We start from the raw sequence: 19,927 nt of genomic DNA, 5'->3' as shown, positions 1-19,927 counted from the left end.
TATTGCTTCTAGGGCTGTATTCCAAAGAAATCATAAAAATAAGAAAAGGACCCACACGTACAAAAATATTTATAGCAGCTCTCTTTGTGTTGGCCAAGAACTGGAAACTGAGAGGATGCACATCAATTGGGGAATGGCTGAACAAATTGTGGTATATGAATGTAATGGAATACTATAGTGCTATAAGAAATGATGGACAGGCAGACTTCAGAAAAACCTGGAAAGACTTATGTGAACTGATGCTCAGTGAAGTGAGCAGAACCGGGAGAACATTGTACACAGTAACAGACACAGTGGGTAATGACTGATTCTGATAGACTTAGCCCTTCTCAGCGATGCAAGGACCTTAAACAATTCCAAAAGACCCATGATGGAAAATGCCATCCACATCCAGAGAAAGAACTATGGAATCTGAATGCAGAGAGGAGCAGATGATTTTCTTTTTTTATTTGTTTTATTTTGTTTGTTTGTTTTCTTTCTTTCACATGGTTTCTCCCATTTGTTATAATTCTTCTCTACAACATGACTAATGTGAAAATATGTTTAATAGGAATGTATATGTAGAGCCTATAACAGATTACAGGCCATCTTGGGGAGGGAAGGGGGAGGGAGGGGGAGAAAACTTATGGAAGTGAATGTGGAAAACTAAAATTAGATTAATTAACTAATAAAAAAGAAGGGTGTTTAGGTTAATGGGAATGGGAGGATAAGGGAGGGAACTTTAGAGAGGAGGGTGAGGGAATGGGTCAAAGGGACGTATAAAAGGGTGTTAAGATTTATGGGATAGGATGATGAGGGAAGGATTGTTGGAGGGGTGTATAAGTTAAGTAATAGCAGAGCAAGGTAGAGGGTAGAAGTAAAGTAGAGGAGTCAGGAGGGATAGGAAATAAGAGATATGCACAAACATAAAAACGAAGATTAGGAGTAGAATCTGTTAGGGAAAGTATATGTTTATATATGTATGTATTTATGTATCTGTATATGTGCATACATGTGTGTATACATCTATATATAAATATATCTATGCTTAACACATATTCTGAATCCTCTCACATGTGCTGTGCATGTGACATGTTTTTTCTTTTCTCATTGTATATTTAAGTTTGCAATATTTTTTTCTTTTCTTATTACATATTTAAGTTTTAGTATTTAAGTCTAAAATTTTAAAAAAAGATTAAAATATATTCATCAACAAGAATAAGGATAAAATGAGATGATATTTGCAAAATGCTTAGCGCAGTATCTGTTATAAATACGGCAGCCAGTGAAACTAATTCCACAGGCTACATTTATAAAAGCACAGCACCCCAAAAAAGATAATCCCAGAATCTTACCAAGAAGGGCCTTCAGAAGCCAATTAGTCCAACCTGTACCTGTACATCCAACAAGTCTCACTAAACTCTGACCTATTCAAACCATGACTGGGATACTCTGAAAACCATCTCTTCAGAACAACACTAACAAGGGAGACCACACTGAGAGAAGGCTGAGTAAGACAAGGGACTACAGACTATATCATCCAAGAACCAGTTTGGAGGAGGAGAGGATATGGAAGCTGTAAGCCTTAGACTTGGAGTTAAAAGATGTGGATTTGAATACAGACCCTTCTACTTTCTTCCTTGGGTTGTGACCTTGGGCAAATCACTGTACCTCTTGGGGCCAAGGTTTCTTTATTTATAAAATAATAGGCTTGTCTGTCATATGAATGGATCTCCAGGGTTCATTCCAGCCCTATATCTTTTAAGCCCAGAACTGTATGGAAATATCTGAAGAGCTGGCATTTGGAAAAAAAGGTTGGACTTGTTTTGCTCCAGAAGATGGAAAGAACAGTAAGTGGGAGTGAGAATTTGGCTCAATAAAAAGTCAGGCAGTGAAGAAGCACCTATTAAAAGCTTACTGTATGCCAGGCATTATGCTAAGCACTAGAGATACAAAGAAAGGTTAAAAGGTCCCTGCTTTCAAGGAACATACACTCTAATGGGTAAGCCAATGGGCAAATAAGGAAGCACATATAAGCACATATAAGACATATGTGCAGAGGAGATGAAAGGGAAGGCATTAGCAGCTCCAATGGAAGGGAACGGGAGAGTGAGAGAAGGCCACAAAGGCCTTCCATAAAAGTACAAGATGGGATTTGAGCTGTATTGAAGGCACTGGCAATACTAAGAGGCAAAGATCAGAGGGCAAAGTATTGATGTCTGAATGGGGAACACCCAGTGTGAAGGCACAGAAAGGGGAGACATAATTTGGGGAGGTAGCTGGATCAGTCTGTGGGATGGGAGCAAAGTAGAAGATTGGAAAGGTAGGAAGAGATCAGGTTATAGCTGTAAATGCCAAACAAGGATTTTATATCTGATCCTGGAGGCAATAGGGAGTCACTGAAGGTCATTAAGCAAGGGAGTGACATGGTCAAACGTTATAATTTTTAGACAATTAAAATCTTTATTGAAAACCAGATTTTCCCATACAACATTTTTAAAAGAAAAAATGGAACAACTAGAAACGTTCACAGAACACAAACTGATTTATTAAATGATAAATCAACAATGTAGGAAGAGGGGTTAAACCAATTCCTAGATCTAGGATGCCATTATCAAATAAGGTATTATTGACCGAAAAAAAGTATTTTGAAATTTTAAATGCAGAAAATCTATAAGCCATTAAGAGCATGGGAAGAAAATCCTGACCAAAGTAAAGCCAGAACGACACTTCAAGTTGAATGAGCCCCTTTAAAATAATTAAGCACACAAAACTATACTACTTGATATATTTTTCCATGAATTTTTTGTGAAATTCTGATCTAAGGGTATCATTTACAAATCTTTTGTCTTTTTTCAGCTCATCTACTCCTTTGGCGCAGTTCTTGAAGACAACATCATCATCCCACCTTCTCTTAACTTTGAAGTTGGCCTGAGGCTGAGAGGGACCAGTGAGATTAAGGAGAGGGTTTCCACTGAGGATATTTTCCATCCAAATTCTCTCTTCTTCAGCCTTTTGTTCTTGTTCCTTCCGGGCTTGTTCTTCAGCTCTTTCCTTTTTTGTTTTTTCTAGGTCTGCCTGTAAAGCTGCGGTATCATCATCATCACTTTCTTCCTCAAAATCTTCATCTTCATCATCTTCATCTGTGAGGGGATCATCTGCATCAGGGTTGGCTGCAGGAATCTGATCCAATCAAGGTTTCTTAGACACAGAAGATGAGGTTGTGTGCTCTCTAGTAGGACCATCTCTGTTTTTTCTCTTGCAGCAACTCTCTCTCTCTCTCTCTCTTCTAGTTCTCACCTGAAATCATGGCTGTGAACCTCTTCAGGAGCATCCTGAGTAGTTTGTCTGTATTTAATTTTTGTGTGAGAAGGTAAATCTCTGCTTGAATACTGCTTGGGAAGCTGACTCTAATCACCTTCACCCTTTCCTCTTCCACCTCTTGCAGGTTCAAACGTAGGCCTTGCTGCTGTTGTCATCTTCAATATTCAGGCGAGTTAGAGTCCCACAGCACTCCAATATCACACCAGCACCATTACTCCTCCACCTTCCCACAACTCTCCGCTCTGGGACCCCCAAAGAGCATAGAGTTTGGGAATAACTCCACTCTCTTTTACCAGAAAAACCAAACCTTATAATTAAGGGAAAAAAATGTTGGCAGTTGAGTGGAGGATGAATTAGAATGGCGGGGGGGAGACTTGAGGCCAGGAGACCAGTTGGAAGACTGTTGTAGTCATCCAGGTAAGAGGTGATGAGGGTCTGGACTAGAGTTGTGGCTATGTGTGTGGAGAGAAGGGGACATATGAAAGAGATATTATGAAGATAGAAATGACATGATTTGGCAACAGACTGGATATGTGGGATGACTGAGAGTAATGAAGGATGACCCTGAGGATGACAAAGCCTGAGTGACTGAAAGGATGGTGCTGGGCTTGACAACAACAAGGAAGTTCAGAAGTGGGGAGGGTTTAGGGGGAAAGATATTGAGTTTTGTTTTAGACATGTTGAGTTTGAGGTGCCTCTGGGATCCAATCCAAGATGTCCAAGAAGCAATTGGAAATTCATGACTGCAGCTCAGCAGAGAGATTAGTGCTGGAAATAGTGATGAAAATGTAACCAATGGGAGTTCAAGAGATCATCAAGTGAGATGGTATTGATCAAAAAGAGGAGAAGGACTAGCATGGAGCCTTGGGGTGCACCCACCTTTAGTGGGCATTCCAGTGATGTGGGACCAGCAAAGGACTCTAAGAAGAAGGGGTCAGACAGGTGGGAAAACGACTTGGAGAGAATTATGTCACAGAATTCTGGAGAGAGTGTCCTGGAGGAGAAGGTGACCAATAGCTCCAACTGATGGACAGAGATCAAGAAGGATAAGGGTTGAGAATTTTCTAACAATGGAGCTACCCAACAACAGAAAAGAGGCAGAGAGTTTCCTTCTAGTGGAGAGCTTAGGTCACCACTGGGCTGGGATACCGTAGAGGGAAGGGGTTCCTGCTCAAAGGACTAGTGTCATGCAAATTACTTGGGACAAGCAATTTTTTTGATATGTCTCACTTATGATAACAATGGTCACCCTTGACGCTTCTAAGGTCTCTAAGATGACTGAATGGCTGACATCAGATAAAACCAGACTAAGCTGATTTCCCCACTTTTAGTTAGTTCACTATCAGGTGAAGGCTGGATTTTATGAAAACAGGAAATGGGTTTCATTACTCTCTTTTGTTGAGCTTTTAATTCTGTTGTTTTTAAGAGTGGGTAATAGAGATGAGGAAACTGACACAGAAAAGTGCCTCGCCCCTATTCATATCATTAGTAAGTCAGGCAACAAGCATTTATTAAGCACTTACCATGCTAAATGCTAGGGATACAAAGAAAGGCAAAAGATAGTGCCTGCCCTCAAGAAGCTCACAGTCTACCCAGGTTTTCCTGACTCCAAGTCAGAGACTTAATATTCACTGAAGTAGGGTTTTCTCACCTTTTTTGTGTCCTGGACCCCTTTGGCAGTCTGGTGTAGCCTATGGACCTCTTCTCAGAATAATGCTTTTATATACATAAAACAAAATACACTGGATTACAAAGGAAACCAATTATAATAAAATACAGCTATGAAAATATTTTCAAAAAACCAAGTTACCAACCCCAGGTTAAAACCTTCTGCTGAAGGAGGCCCAGCATTACCAGATCTCAGACTATATTACCAAAAAGAAAATCATCATCAAAAAGTTTTGGTGCTGGTTACAAAATAGAAAAGTATATTTAAATGAACAGACAAGAAAAGCACATTGTGTAAAGTAGATTAGAAAAGTATGGCCCAGAAGAAAATGAGTATACTAGCTTAATGAAGTAAGCTTGTTTCATATGGCCCCTGAGCACAGAACCAGGAACAACGAATACAAGCTCCCAGAGGCGAATTTAGGTTTGATTCTAGGGAGAAAACAGATTTTCTAAAAATTAGAACTGTCCTGAAGTAGGATGGGCCTCCTTGAGAGGTAAAGGTCCCCATTCCACTGAGCTCTCCATGGTGCTCTTGACCACTTGTCAGTGATGTTACAATGGGGAGTCCTTTGGTATAGGAGTGGTCCTTGAGGTCCCCTTGCAACTCTCAAATCCTACAATTCTGTGAAATGCAAACATAAACTAGTTGGAGAAAACCTCTCTATTGAAAAGAACCACTGGGAAAACCCAGAAAGCAGTTTGGAATAAAGTAGATTTAGATATAATCTTACAATATGTGTCATCATCATCCACTCCAAAAGGAAAGTGACCTAAGTGTAAAAAGTCCTATCATTAAAAAATTAGAGAGCAGAAGGAGGTGCCTTTCAAATCTCTAGTTATGAGGAGAATTCATAACCAATGAATAATGAAGATTACAACAGACTGAATAAACAATTTTGATCATACAAAATTTCCCCATCTAGTAGGGGAAAAATCTCTGCATTGAGTTATTTTCATAAAGTATACTATTAAAACCACCCAAAGAATTGATACAAATGCATACCCATATGAATAAGAGGTATTTCCCAAAAGATAAATTGTCAAAGTTATATGAACAGTTTTCAGACAAAGGCAACCATGTGAAAAAAATGCTCTAATACACTTTTGTTCGGGAAATTTAAAGCTACTCTGAAGTTTCACCTCATTAAACTGGCAAAAATTATATGGAAAAAGTCAATGCTATTACAGCTGTGGGAAATCAGGCACCTTAATACACTGATGAATAAGCTGTAAGTTAGTTCCAACTGTTCTAGAAAATGATATTGAATTATGTGAGAAAAATTACTAAACTATTTATACCCTTTGACCTTGTGAGGCTATTACTGTATACTCAACACAAAGAGAATGACAGAAAGAAAATGCCAAAATATTCACAGCAGTACTTTTTTTTTTCTTTTTGTAAAGAACTGGGAACAAAGTGGGTACCCATCAACTGGAAGATGGCTACAGAAATTGTGATGTATCAATGTAATAGAATATTATTGTGCTGTACGAAACAACAAACATGCACAACTCAGAAACATGAGGAGATATTTTCCAGGAAGTACAAAGAAAAAAGAGACAAGAAGATGAAATATCAAGTGATTATTTTCATCAATGATACTGTTGATGAAAAAACAATTGAAGGTATTATCCCATTTCGGATCAAATGCAATGACCAATCTTGTGGAAAAGGACAGATGAGGAAGAGGTAGAGAGGTGATGGCTGAATTACAGGCTGTTTTATCACTTAACTGTTTTTTGTTACATGAGAGAGTTCTGTGTGATATCCTTGAGGACAGGGACTGTCATACTCTACTATCTGTTTCCCTAGAGCTTTCCAAAATGGATGGTATACAGCAAGTATTTAATAACTTCATTTTCATTCATTCATTCATTCATTCATTCATTCATGGAAGGGGAGGTGACTGCTATAAAAACCAAGAAACATTAATAGAACAATTAAAAAGATTAAAGTAGTTATACTACACAGGTATCTGTATAATATATGTGTGTGTGTATATATACGTGCATGTATATATTCACATGTGTGTGCATGAACATATATACATACAGATGACACAAAGATTTTATGTTTGTATGTATACATATATACACATGCATGCATATACACACAGAGATATATAAACTTCTATATCATCTATACGTTTCTGGCTTTTTTTATTTCTCCAGGCTATATATGCCAACATCATTTTCACCATCATCTTTCATCCCTACTTTTGCACTGAAGTCACCAGCCATTAAAGGACAAGATGATATAGCTTGAAGGTTCTTATCAAGGTCTCTCTGGATATCTCTACATCTCCATCCTGGGCAAGAAATGTTAGCACATGAGCTCCAACTATCTTTTTGGCCATCTTTTTTGTTCCCACTCATCATGGTAGGACATGGTCAAATGTCTCAGGGTTTTTCCTGAAACCTTTAGAGATATTATAAATTCAACCCCATTTGCCTCTCCAGGGAGAACCTGAGAATCATGCTCCCATTGCCTCCTATTGTAAGCTCTTTTAGGGTAGAGACCATCTTTTGCCTTGCTTTGCATCCCTGGTTTTTAGCACAGGGCCTGGTACACAGTAGGTGCTTAATAAGTGCTAATTAACTGGCTCCTATATAGTTGGAACTTCCTTATATTCTTGGTTTCATTTTTGGTGAGAATGTCACGATCGATATGAATCAGATCCTCCATGAGTAGGTCCGTTGGACAAGGACCTCACATTGATGGGATGAACAGTTAATGTTTCAAGATGGCCTAAAAAAGTGTATAATTCTTGACACCTTCCGTCCTCTGCTCCACTCCTTGGCCATTATGACTAAGGAAGTGTCATTTTCTCTATTTCAGGAGTTGCCATAGCCAAAGAATTGGTCACCAAATTGTGATGAACCTCTAGCTGGCCTGGCTCCTGGAAAACATTAGCAGTGGGTCAATGGTACCCTCAACAGAATCCTCTCAGTGGGGTAGGATCTGCCAGTGCTAGAATGACCTCCTTCTGGGAGTGATCTCACAGAATCCCACAGTCCACCCCGGACCACATAGAGACATCAGAAAGAGGACTTTAGTGTAAGGTAAACTTTATTATGCTACAAAAATCAGAAGTGACTATTATGATTTTCCTCTTCCCACCCCTACCCTGGGGCATTAGTATTTAAGTAGGAGTACTTCTGAAGATTTAGAGAGTAATAGCTGTAGTGGGAGAATTTATGGAACAAAGATAACTAACTGGGGAAGCTAACTCTATACCTTCAAGTCCTAACATATCTCTGCCCTTAAGGAGCTGACATTTGAATGGATGAAACAACAGAAGCATCGTTCTCAGCTTCTCTCTGGAGAGGCAGATGAAGGAGCTGATTGTACATGTCTAAAAGTTTCAGGGAAAAAAACCTTTCCTGAGACATTTGGCTAAATCCTATAGTGATGGTCCTTAACCAAATCAAATATATTGCCTCCTTATTCTGTCTGGCTGTGCGTGAAATTACTGTGAAAGGAAAATATGCAAATTAGCAGCACACACACACCCTCCTCCAAAGCCCAGACTAGTTCCTCTATCGCTCTCAATGACAAGGGGAGCAGCACAGATCAGGTATATGCTCTGCTATTTATTTATAACTGAGGTGCGGCATGTGTGGCTTTGGGGTGTGTCCACATAAGAGAAGTAACAGATTTTTGCTCTTACAGTATCTGTGTGGGACACAGTTCATAGAATGTATTGGTCAAATACTGAAAACAATGACTACACCTTCCCACCTTTCCCACCTCCTGCCCCAAGCATCATAAAAGCATAGACACTATTCGAATGAAGGGGATTTTTAGGAATTCACTGAGTGATCTTGGGCTACTGTCTTCTCTCTTGACCCTTCACTGTTTCTTGTTAAACAATTGGGTTGTATGAGAGAAGTCTCCCCAGTTCCTTCCGGGATCTCACACACTATGGAGGCTACTTGGAATTGTGGGAATAGCAGAAGGTTTGACCTTAGCTCTGAAGCTGGAAAGGACCTAGGGGCAAGGAGTAGAGTAGGGACCTCAGGGTTCAGCCAGTGTAACTCCCTCATTTTATGTATGCCTGAGGAGACTTGAGGCTCAGAGAGGTCAAGTGACTTATTAGAGGTCACACAAGAGTTCCAAATAGCAGAGCAGAGACCTTAGAGATCACCCTTTGCAATCCTCTCTTTTTACAGAAGGGGAAAATGAGGATCAGAGAAGCTACAGGATCTGCCCAAATGGCAGAGCTGGGTTTCAGACCCAGATCCTTCTGACCCCATGTCCAGGCTTTCTACAAAATTAGTTGTCCCCCATTGGAGGTTGGAGACTTTAAACATATGGGCTCAGGGGAGGCATCATAAGAGCAATGATTGAAAGTAAGGACTTTAGTACACCTAGTCTAATCCCCTCATTTAAGAAAACCAAGACCCAGGGAAAGGATTTGCCCAAGGTCACATCAGTAATAAGTGTCAGAGGCAGAACTGGAAACTCTGGGTTTGAATCCTGGTTCTGCTACTCATGACCTTGTGTGACCTTGACTCAACCCGTTTCTTCCCTTCTCTGGGCCTCCTCTCCTTGTCTGTAAAATGAGAGAGATGGGCTACATCGACTATAAGCTCTTTTTCAGCTCTAAATGATCTGGGATTCTTTCCCCCAAACAATAAGTTAATTTGTTATCTTGTCTCACAAATTCAAATAATAATGACTGTGGCTGGGTAGGCAGGGGGATGCTGTGTTTCCCCCATTTTAAGAGTACCCCTCAGTTGGGTTCTCAGATGGCCTTCCAAGGTCATCCAGAGCTCAAATAGGACAGTCTCTCCCTCCCTCCCTCCCTCCCTCCCTTCCCCCTCCTCAACTTTAATTCAATATTTCATTTTCAGTTCCAAACTCTCTTTCTTCTTCTCCTTCCCCCATTGAAAAGGCAAGAAAAATAAAAACCATTACAAATATATACATAGACATGCAAAATAACTCTCCTCATTAGCCACATTCTAAGAAAAAGAAAGAAATAAAAGAAAATATGCTTCAATAGGGCCTCTGAGTCCATTTTTTCTGGAGGTGGTTAGCATGTTTCATTCAAATAAGTCTCTTAATCTCTCTGGGCCTCAGTTTCCTCATGTATAAAATGAGAGGCTTGGAGTAGGTAACTTCTGAGGTCCTCTCCATCTCTAAAATTCAGCTCTAACTATCTGTGAGCCCATGAGTTGGGGCTTGGTTCCTGAACTCTCCCATGCCACAGAATCCTTGAGAGCTTACCTGGTAATGGATGGAGTCCGATGGGTGGGGTTGGGGCAGAAGAGGTTGTTGGATTTCCGGGTGCCATCTAGGAAATCCTTGGCAGATTCTTTTCTCAGCTCTTCCACCGCCCTTGCCTCATGTTTCACAAACCACTGGTGTGCTTCAAAACACCTGGTACAGATGAGCTGCTCACACTCGAAACACCAGAAATCAGCAGGTTCCCTACATCGGTTACAAGAGGCTTTGGCCCCACCCTGGACGATGTTTTGGTAGACAGAAATCCGCCGCTGCAGGCTCTCAAAGAAGAGATTGTCTATGGAGTGTAGGTCGTTCTCTTGGGCATGGGATTCCTGACAGATAGGACACTGCCCAGCCGGCTTATGGCTCTCCAAGCACTTAGAGCAGATGGTATGTAAGCAGGATAGGAGCTTGGGACATTTGGATTCTGATTTACAGCTGTGACAGAGCAGGAAGCAAAACTCCTCACCTATGGCCTGGATAGGGAGAGCATCAAGGAGTTACAAGAGACACCACAGGCCACTTGTTCCCCAAGCCCCAGGGTCACACCCTCAACCAGTCAGAACTAGATGGGGAGCTGACAAGATCACAGGACTACATAGGCTACATAGTCCAATCCCCTCATTATAGAGAAGGAAATAGGAGACCAAGAGGAAAAGTGATTTGTCTAATGTCAGAGATGGGACTGGAACCCAGGCCCTCTCACTTAGACCTATCACTTTTTATCACTTCACGGTTTCTATTTTCAGTACTCCTGAGAGAGGCAGCCCAGGGGACTGCGCAGGAAAGATGGCTGAATTTGGAGCCAGAGGACTCAAGTTCAAATTGTAACTCTCTTAGTCCTTGTGTGTTCTGAATCGAGCCACCTCCCCTGCCATGGCCTATTTTCTCTATGAAAGCAAGGGATTGCATGAGATAACCTTTAAGGTCCCTTCCAGAGCTATCATCAAATGAGATAATAGTGCAAAGCTCTTAGCACAGTGCCAGGTCCACAGGAAGCAATTCGTAGATACTTATTCCGTTCCCTTTCCCACTTTTACCCCTAGACCTAGGATGCTGGGATCATTGATTATGGCTAACCAAAATTTCTTCCTCCTCTACAATTTATGTTTCTCTCTTATTTGAGAGATGGAGAGTAACTAGGCAGAATGTTCTAGGAATTAACTCTATATAGTCTTGAAGGGAATTCGTGGGTAATCCTTTCCTTTCCCAGCAAGGAAAACTGTAAAGAATGCTGGATGAGGATTCCAGTCTGGGTTCTTGAACTCCTTGCAGGGATATGCCGGAGGCAGCTCAAACCAGCTCTAGTGAGCCAACAGTTAACTTTTCAGTGTGAATATTTATGCTGTGGAAATCAAGAGATGCTGATTTGTTATTTGGGTTCTTTTAGAATCAAAAAATCAGGAAATGCTACAAGTTGGGGCTTAATTTATTGTTTAATTGGTTTTCTAGGCTTAAAAAATCAGCAAATGCTTGGTTGATTGTTTAGACCAGGGGTGTGGAACCTGCAGCAGGTTCCCCACCTTTGTTCTAGACTTAAGAAAGTGATGGAGAAAAATGTTAAAAATGCAGATTAACTTAAAAGTGATTTGTGTGTACTTTGGCGGGGGGGGGGGGGGTTGTAAAACATTTACAAGTACATTGCTGTCCCTCTGACATTTACTAGTTGTGTGACCTTGGAGAAGTCATCTGACTTCCCTCAAACTCAAGTTTCCCAAGTTGGAAAATGAGGATGTTCAATTAGATGATTTGCCTAAGGTTCTTTCCAGTTCTAACATACTGAGGAATAACAGTAGTAGAAATGTGCCCATATTGTTAAGGCTAGTGTGAGTGTAGGGGTGGGAGGGAAGTACAGAATTTAGGTTAACTGCCAGATCTAATGGGCTTTTCTTTACCTTCATTCCCCTTGACTTAAGCAGGACATTTGATACAATCGATCATATTTTCTTCCTTAATTCTCTCTCCTCTCTGGATGTTCCCAATACTGCTCTTTCCCTTTCCCTCTCCTCATCTTTGCCCCCTCTCTCTGTCTCCTCCTCCTCCTCTTTCCTCTCCGTGTTTCTGTCTGTCTCTCCTCTCTTCTCATCTCCTCTCCTCTCCTCTCCCCCTCCCTCCCTCTCTCTCTCTCCCTCCCTTCCTCTCTCTCTCCTCCCTTTCTCTCTCCCTCCCTCTCTCTCCCTCCCTCCCGCCCTCCCTCTCTTTCTCTCTCTCTCTCTCTTTCTCTCTATCTCTCTCTATCTCCTTCCTCTCTCCCTCCCACCCCTCCCTCCTCAATGGCTCTATCTACCTCTCTTTTCTCTCCCCCTACTTCTCTTATCATTTCTTCTCAGCCTCCTTTGCTAGATCATGAGACTCACGAATCCTGGACCTAACTGTGGATCCCCTGCCTTCACAGGCTCTGTCCTGGGCTCTCTTCTCTCTTTACTCTCTCTTGTTCTTATGTGTTCAATTACCACATTGATTCAGATGTTTTCACTTATCTAGCCAGCTCCAGAGACCTCTCTTGAGGTAGTCACATACAGACAATTCCAAGTGGATGTCTTATATGCATCTCAAACTCAATGCATCTAAAACAGAACACATTATGTCTCCCCTCCCCACCCCATCCACCCTTCTTCTGGCCTTCCCCTGTTTTTTTGTGGAGTACGTCACCATCCTTCCAGGCTCACAACTTCGGTGTCTTCCTCAGAAGGGGTAAATGAGGATCAGAGAAGCTCACTCAGCCACCATAAAGAAATAGTTAAGCAGATCTTGCCCTTTCTACCTCCTGAATTTCTTTCCTTTTGTCTCTACTCACACAGTCACCACCATCCCAGGGTAGGTCTCACCACCTCTAATCTGAAACACTGCTACAGCATCCTAATTGATCTGCATGCCTCAAGTGTCTCCCTTCTCAAGTCCATTCTCCTCCCTACCCCGAAGTAAAAAAAAAAACCTTCCAGAGTGTTCCTATCACCTCCAGGATAAAGTATAGCATCTAAAGCTCTTGGCTAGCTGGCCCTTGCCTTTCCTGGCTCATTATATATTACTCCCAACCCACACACTCTGTAGTAATAGCTGAACTGGCCTGGCTGCTCCTCACACCGAACACTCATCTCCCACCTCAGTATCTTTGCATAGTCTCTCCCCAATATCATGATGCTTTCCTTCCTCACTTCCACCTCTTAGAATTCCTGGTTTCCTCCAAGATCCAGCTCACATCCTGGGGTCCCCAAAAATCCTGGTACCTTCCCCACTGAGGGTACCTTGTAAATGTTTTGTATATGCCTATATAGATGTGTGTTGTCTCCAGTTTGTTTCTCCCCCTCCCCCCATAATGTAAGTCGTAGATCTGGGGCTATGTTCCAGTTCTACCTCAAGGGCCTAAACATGGTTTGATGATTGGCTGGTGCTGGTACCTAACCTCCAGTCCCTGCCATAAAGTAACCCATACCTTGATGCCCTACTAAATTTACAGGTGGATTTCCAGGCTCTTTTAGAGAGCTAGTCCAATCCTAGCCCCCTCATTTGACAAAGAGGGAAACGGAGTCCCAAGGTCACAAAGCTAGGACAGAAGAGATTCAAGATGAAAACTCAGATCTCCTGACTCCAAAGTCAGAAGGCCTGGGTTCAAATCTCACCTCTGCTTCTCACCTCTTCTGTGAGCCCTGTTGGGCAAGTCTCTTAACCTCCTTGGGACTCATTTTCTTTGGGTGTATAATAAAGTAGTTTTAACCGGCTAGCCTCGGAGGTTCCTTCCAGTTCTCCATATATGATCTTATGATTCCCTAAGTCTTAGACCAGGGTTCTTTCCTTCCTAGTCTCAGTTGCTTCCCTATGGAAGCTGCTGAAAGGCAGAGAGTTACAGATAGAGCAGGGAACTTGGAGTCAGGAAGTTGCTATGCAGTTGTTTTTCAGTCATGTCTGATTCTCTATGACCCCATTTGGGGTTTTCTTGGCAGAGATACTGGAGTGGTTGGCCACTTCCTTCTCCAGCTCATTTGACAGATGAGAAAATTGAGGCAAAAAGGGTAAAGTGACTTGCCCAGGGTAACACATCTAGTAAGTATCTGAAGTCAAATTTGAACTCAGGAAGATGAATCTTTCTGATACCAGCATAGCACTCTATCCGCTGCACCACCTAGTTGCCTATGGAGTCAGGAAGACTGAGTTCAAATTCTACCTTGGATGCCTACTAGCTGTATGATCCTGGGCAAGTCACTTCACCTGTTTGCCTGAGGTTCCTCATCTGTAAAGTGGGGATGATAATGGCACCTACCTCCCAGGGCTGTTCCCAGGGTGAAACAAATGAGATGATAACTGTGAAGCGCTTAGACTAACTCCTGGCACATAATAGACACTATTTAGATGCTAGCAATTACTATTAATATTATTATTAAATGAAATAATAACTGTAAAGCATTAGCACAGTGCCTGGCACACAGTAAGCACTACATACATATTATTCTTGTTGTCAGCTCAAATCCTCAATCACTAGCTGAGTGACCTACGTCAAGCCACTTAATTCTGTCGGCCTCAGTTGCCTTACCAGTAAAAAACGGATGCTAATAATAGCTTCTACCTCCTAGGTGGTTGTGAGGCTCAGCTGAGATATTTGTAAGGCATTAGCACAGTGTCTGGCACACCGTAGATGCTATGTGCACGCTGGATATTTTTATTCTTCTTATCAGATGAGATAATATTTGTGAAGTCCTTAGCTCAAGGCTGGGCCGTAGTAGGTGCTTTATAAGTGCTAGCTATCATTATTATTGTCATTACTTCAATGCTAGCTGTAAAGCGCTCGACACATAGTAGGGGCTTCATCAATGCCAATCCCTTCCCGTTTTGCCTCCCGGGGCCCCACCCTCCAGGTGAGTTACCTGGCCCCAGGTGCCTGCCCCCGCCCTCACCTCCTTGGAGTTGGAGCGGGCTTTGGTGTCGCCGCTGGTGCTGGCTTCGGGCTGGTCGGGAGGCTCCGGGTCGGCCGGGAAGGACCAGGGGGAAGCCGTGGCCACCGACACCAGGATGGGAGGAGGAGGGGACGAAGGTGGAGGCGGGTCTGCCATCTGGTTGTGCTCGGTGGAGGTGGCGGGTTCAGCAGTCATGGAAAGCTCCTCTAGGTTTCGATTCTCAGCGGGTGACCTGGAAGGAGCGGGGCGGAGAGGGTCAGAGGGAGGCAGCGCGGGATGTGCATTGGGGGAGCTGGGTATCTGGGAGGAGCGCCCCGAGAGCCCGCCTACCCCGGAGGCTGACACTTTAGAACATCGCAGGGAAGAAGGGGGGGGGGGCAGGGAGGGAGGAGGGACAGAGGAGGGGAACAGGCAAGGAGGGGGGAGGGAGGGAGAAAAGAGGAGGAAAGAGAGACGGGAGGGGGAGGGAGTGAAAAAGAGGAAAGGGAAAAGGGAGGAGGGAGTAGGAAGGAGGGAGGGAAATGAAGGGGAGATGGGGGAAGAGGGAAAGGAAAGGAAGAGGAAGAAGATGGAGAGGAAGAAGGGGAGATGGGGAAGAGGAAAAGGAAAGGGAAAAGGAGCGTGACAGAGACATAAAGAGGAGGAAGGGGAGGTGGGAGAAGAGGAAAAGGAAAGGAAAAGGAGGAGGGAAATAAAGAGGAGAAAGGGAGAGGAAAACGAAATAAAAAGGAGGAAGAGAAGATAAAAGATAAGGGGAGGAGAAGAGGGAGATAAAAGAGGAGAAGGGGAAGAGGAAGAAGAGGAGGAGGAAAGAAAAGAGAAGGAAAAGAGGAGGGGGAAGAAGGGAGGAAGAGGAAGAAGAAGAGGATGGGAATAAGAAGATGGGGAGAAGAGAAAGGGAAACAGGAGGAAGGAGATATGGGGAAGAGGAGGAAGATGAGGAAGGTGAAGAAGGGGAAGAAGAGGAAGATGAGGAGGAAGGCGAAAAGGTGGAGAAGGAGAAGAGGGGAGGGGTGGGTTTGGCCCAGTGAATACTGCAGGGGCCCCTGCACTAGGTAGGCTCTAGGGAGGGGACCTGACCCTTCTCGGGTCCTAGGGATGGATGCAGCTCACATTCCATCCAGCCAAAAATGACCAAGGGAAGAGACAGGTGCTGATGCTGATGCTGGTGCTGATGCTGATGCAGATGCTGATGGAGGCGCCCCGGGAGTCTAGACTGCCCGAAGGAGATAGAGAAGGAAGGCGCGGGGATACGTAGCCAAGATGGGTACCGAGAGCCGGCGACAGATGCGGTTGTCAAGCAGCCGAGCCCCCCCCCCACCCCCACCCAGGGCGTCAGACCCGCAGAGCAGGCAGAGAGACGCCGCGTCTGCGAGATGCGCCTGCCTTCTCTGTCTGAGCTGGAGGCTAAGCCGGCGGGGCTTGGCAACTCGGGGAGACAGGGGACGGAATGGGGGGATGGGAAGCAAAGGGCAGCCTCACCCTGACTCCTCGTTCTGGGACATCTGGCCTCCTTGGGCTGGACCGACCTGGGAGGGTGGCAGTGCAGGATGCAATTCGGGATGACAGCGATCTTCTGAGCCACTCCTCTGCATCCAGAGTCCTGCTCTGGGGAGGGAAGAAAATAGCCTCTGGTGGTGACAGATCCCTGCCCGCCGGGAGCTCCCAGTCTAGCTGGGGAACTGAGACAGACAGGGAGAGGGGCGAGAGCAGGATGTATGGTCCTGCTAAAATTGCGGTCTTTTCGTCTATTCACCTCCCTCCTCTCTCCCTCCTCTCTTCCTCCCTTTCCCTCTTCCCCCCTCCCCTTCTGCACATACTCAATTTTACTACCTCTGTAACTTGTGCTCATCGAACGAGGCCTTCTCCCCCTCCTCAACCTTCAAGATGGAGCCTTCTCTGACCACCACAGTCAACGCTGATCTCTGAATCATAGTGTATGGGAGACGGAAGGGACTCCCGCCCCGCCCCCACTCCACCCCCACCTCCCTCACAGAGAGAATCACAAGAGCAGGAAGGATAGTCCAGCCCCCTCGATTTACAGATGAGGAACTGGATGTTTAAAAACGGTTCAGTGACTTGAGGGTCACACAGCAAGTTAATGGTAGACCTTGGATTCAGCCACTGACTACTCTGCCCATTCCAGTATCCAAGCAGGAAGCCATGTGGTACAAGCCAAAGGTCGCTGAATTTGGAGGCAGGGGGTTCACACCCCATCTCTGTTGCTTACTTTCTGTGTGACCTTGGACAAGTCATTTGATTTCTCTGAGTTTCTTCAGTTCCCAGAAGGAGAGGTTGGACTAGGTGGCCCCTGACTAAGGTCCCTTCTGGCTCAGAATGTCTGGTTTGCTATCTCCTGTTGCACATGAATGGACTCTATGCCATAGTCCAGCTGTAGGTTTGGAATCATGTTATTTCTTGATTTCTCAACCAGAGTGTGAGATCCCAGGGGCAAGGACTGGTCCAGGGGTGGGGAACTTGCCGAGTGAGGCCACACCCTCCAGGTCCTTAAGTGTGGCCCTTTGACTGAATCCAATGGATTCCCAAGGTTTCCCACCACTAGACTGGTCTAATGAAAGCATTTACTGAACTCCTTCTATGTGCCAGATGCTATGCTAAGGAATTTATGGGATCTAAAAATAAGAAAAAACATAATTTCAGCCTTCAAGGAGTTTGTCAGAGGAAGATTAAGTTCTTTATCACTTACAAAAGGCTTCACATTTCTTATTTTTTCAATAGATATTTGTCTGTGGGCTGTTTATAAATGCCAAGGGTTCATATTGGACTTCCAATAAGCAGCAAAGAGGAAAGATTATTTGTGTGTCATGTTGGTGGTCTAGAACACCTTCCTGAAGCTTCGTAAGAGCCTTGGAGTTGGAGGATGTTGAGGTTCAGAGAGGTCACACAGGCAGGAAGGAACAAAAAATGGTAGGCAAGACACGAGGATCGCTAGGTAGCTTTGGATGAGCAGACTTTGGGGGACAATAAGACATTTTACTTTCTTACCAGAATCCTTTATAGATGCTCCAGGAATGAAAATGAAATCTGTCATGTGGGGACTAAGGAAGAAGGTGTGCAGATAAAGAGGGAATGGGAGAGAGAAGAGTACCCAATGTGGCCCCCACTCACAACCAGGGCCACAACCCAGGAGAATGAATTCTGATCAACTCGCACAGAGTATTCAAATCTCAGAAATGGAAGGAACTCCCTAAAGAACAATAAGACAGAAAGGAAAGCAAGCAAGTGATAATGAGCTGACTTTGGAGATGAAAGTCCTGACAAACACTAGCTGTGTGTCCCTGGGCAGAACCTATCAGTGCCCAGACCTTTCTAAGAATGTAAGGGAGTTGGCATCTAAATTAGTAGAGAAGGTAAACCTCTAATGATGAAATCATAGGTCTGAACCAAAAAAAAATAATGATTCCTTTTCTTTTTTAAGCTTTCTTAGGGACATTGTCATTTTCAGATATGATCTCCCTTCCCTCACTCCCCCTCCACACCCCTCACTGATCCCTCCTTGTAAAGAAAAACAGTTGAGGAAAATTAACCAATAAAGTAATGCCCTTTCGACAACATATGCAATGTTCTGTCCTTGTCCACCCTGACCCCTCCAGGGAGAGGAGGTGAGTAGGTTTCATGATCCCCATGAACTTAATGGTTATTTCATTTAAACTAAATTGGGCAACTTTTGAGTATTGTTTTCCTTTACATTTTATTATTATTAGTGTAGAATGCTCCAATTCTGTGTTGTTTGCTCTGCTTAGTTCAGGTAAGTCTCCCCAGAGTCTTTTGAATTGTAATATTGGGATAGGGGCTGGATGTAGGAACTCCTAGGGATTATTTACTTTGGGAACTCCCAGATGCTCCTTCTTAGGCGCGGGTCAGCACCTTTTAACCTGGAGTTGGTGAATTTATTTAAAGTTTTTTTTTTGATAATTATACTTATCAACTATATAACTAGTTTCCTTTGTCATCCTCTTATATGATGCATTTAAAAAACATAGTTCTGAAAAAGGAGCCATGAGCTTCACCAGACAGCTGAAGAGGTCTATGACAAAAAAGAAAAAAAAATTTAGATTCCTGGTCTTAGAGGGTTGCCTGTAGGCACAGAGAGATCAAGTGATTCACCCAGGGTCACATAGCCAGTTACGTGTAACAGGTGGGGCTTTAACCTAAATTTTTCTGGCTTGGAAGCTAGTTTTCCATTATGCCATACTGACTTGTTCTTCTAATGTATATTATAATATTACATATATAGTAATATATATACAATATTATATATATTTCACACATAGTTTCCTGCCTTATTCCTTACACTTGGTGAATTTTTAAAATTGCATTTTTGTCCAATTAATAACTCCTACACTTAATTTTATTATCTATTATATATAATATGCAATACATATACTATAATATATAATTCTTCATATGTATGATTTTTAAAAATTGCATTTTGGTCCAATTAATAACACTTGCACTTTATTTGATATTATACACACACACACACACACACACACACATATATATATATATATATATATATATATATATATACTATTTATGGTTAAAATTCATTACATATATGGATGTTAAAAATTGCATTTTGGGGTCTAATGACTAACTTCTACTCTTTCTTTGATTATATATATATATATATATATATATATATACATATATAATGTACCGTTTATGTGTAAACTTCATTATACATATGACTTTTTAAAATTGTATTTTGGTCCAATTAGTAACTTCTACACTTTGATTTTGTGTGTACGTAGCAAACATACTATTATAAGAATTTTTAAACTTTTATTTTTTGGTCCGATTAATA

General features: G+C 42.9%; 1 protein-coding gene and 1 pseudogene across 1 annotated transcript in view; both read right to left on the bottom strand.

Moving 5' to 3' along the window:
- The window catches only part of PML (PML nuclear body scaffold), a 53,993-nt gene extending 36,964 nt beyond the window's left edge, over window positions 1-17,029 (bottom strand). Inside the window, exons 1-4 of the mRNA XM_036734870.1 lie at window positions 16,930-17,029; window positions 16,579-16,704; window positions 15,097-15,328; window positions 10,208-10,683 (exon numbers count right to left, since the gene is read on the bottom strand). Coding sequence (XP_036590765.1) covers window positions 10,208-10,683; window positions 15,097-15,328; window positions 16,579-16,691 — 821 coding nt within the window. The 5' untranslated portion in view covers window positions 16,692-16,704; window positions 16,930-17,029. The remainder of the gene's footprint in view (window positions 1-10,207; window positions 10,684-15,096; window positions 15,329-16,578; window positions 16,705-16,929) is intronic.
- On the bottom strand, window positions 2,758-3,470 carry LOC118828314 (annotated as a pseudogene).
- Window positions 17,030-19,927: the final 2,898 nt, after the last annotated feature.

Source organism: Trichosurus vulpecula, chromosome 8, assembly GCF_011100635.1.
Source record: "Trichosurus vulpecula isolate mTriVul1 chromosome 8, mTriVul1.pri, whole genome shotgun sequence".
Taxonomy (NCBI): domain Eukaryota; kingdom Metazoa; phylum Chordata; class Mammalia; order Diprotodontia; family Phalangeridae; genus Trichosurus; species Trichosurus vulpecula.
This window is presented reverse-complemented; position numbering and strand designations above follow the sequence as displayed.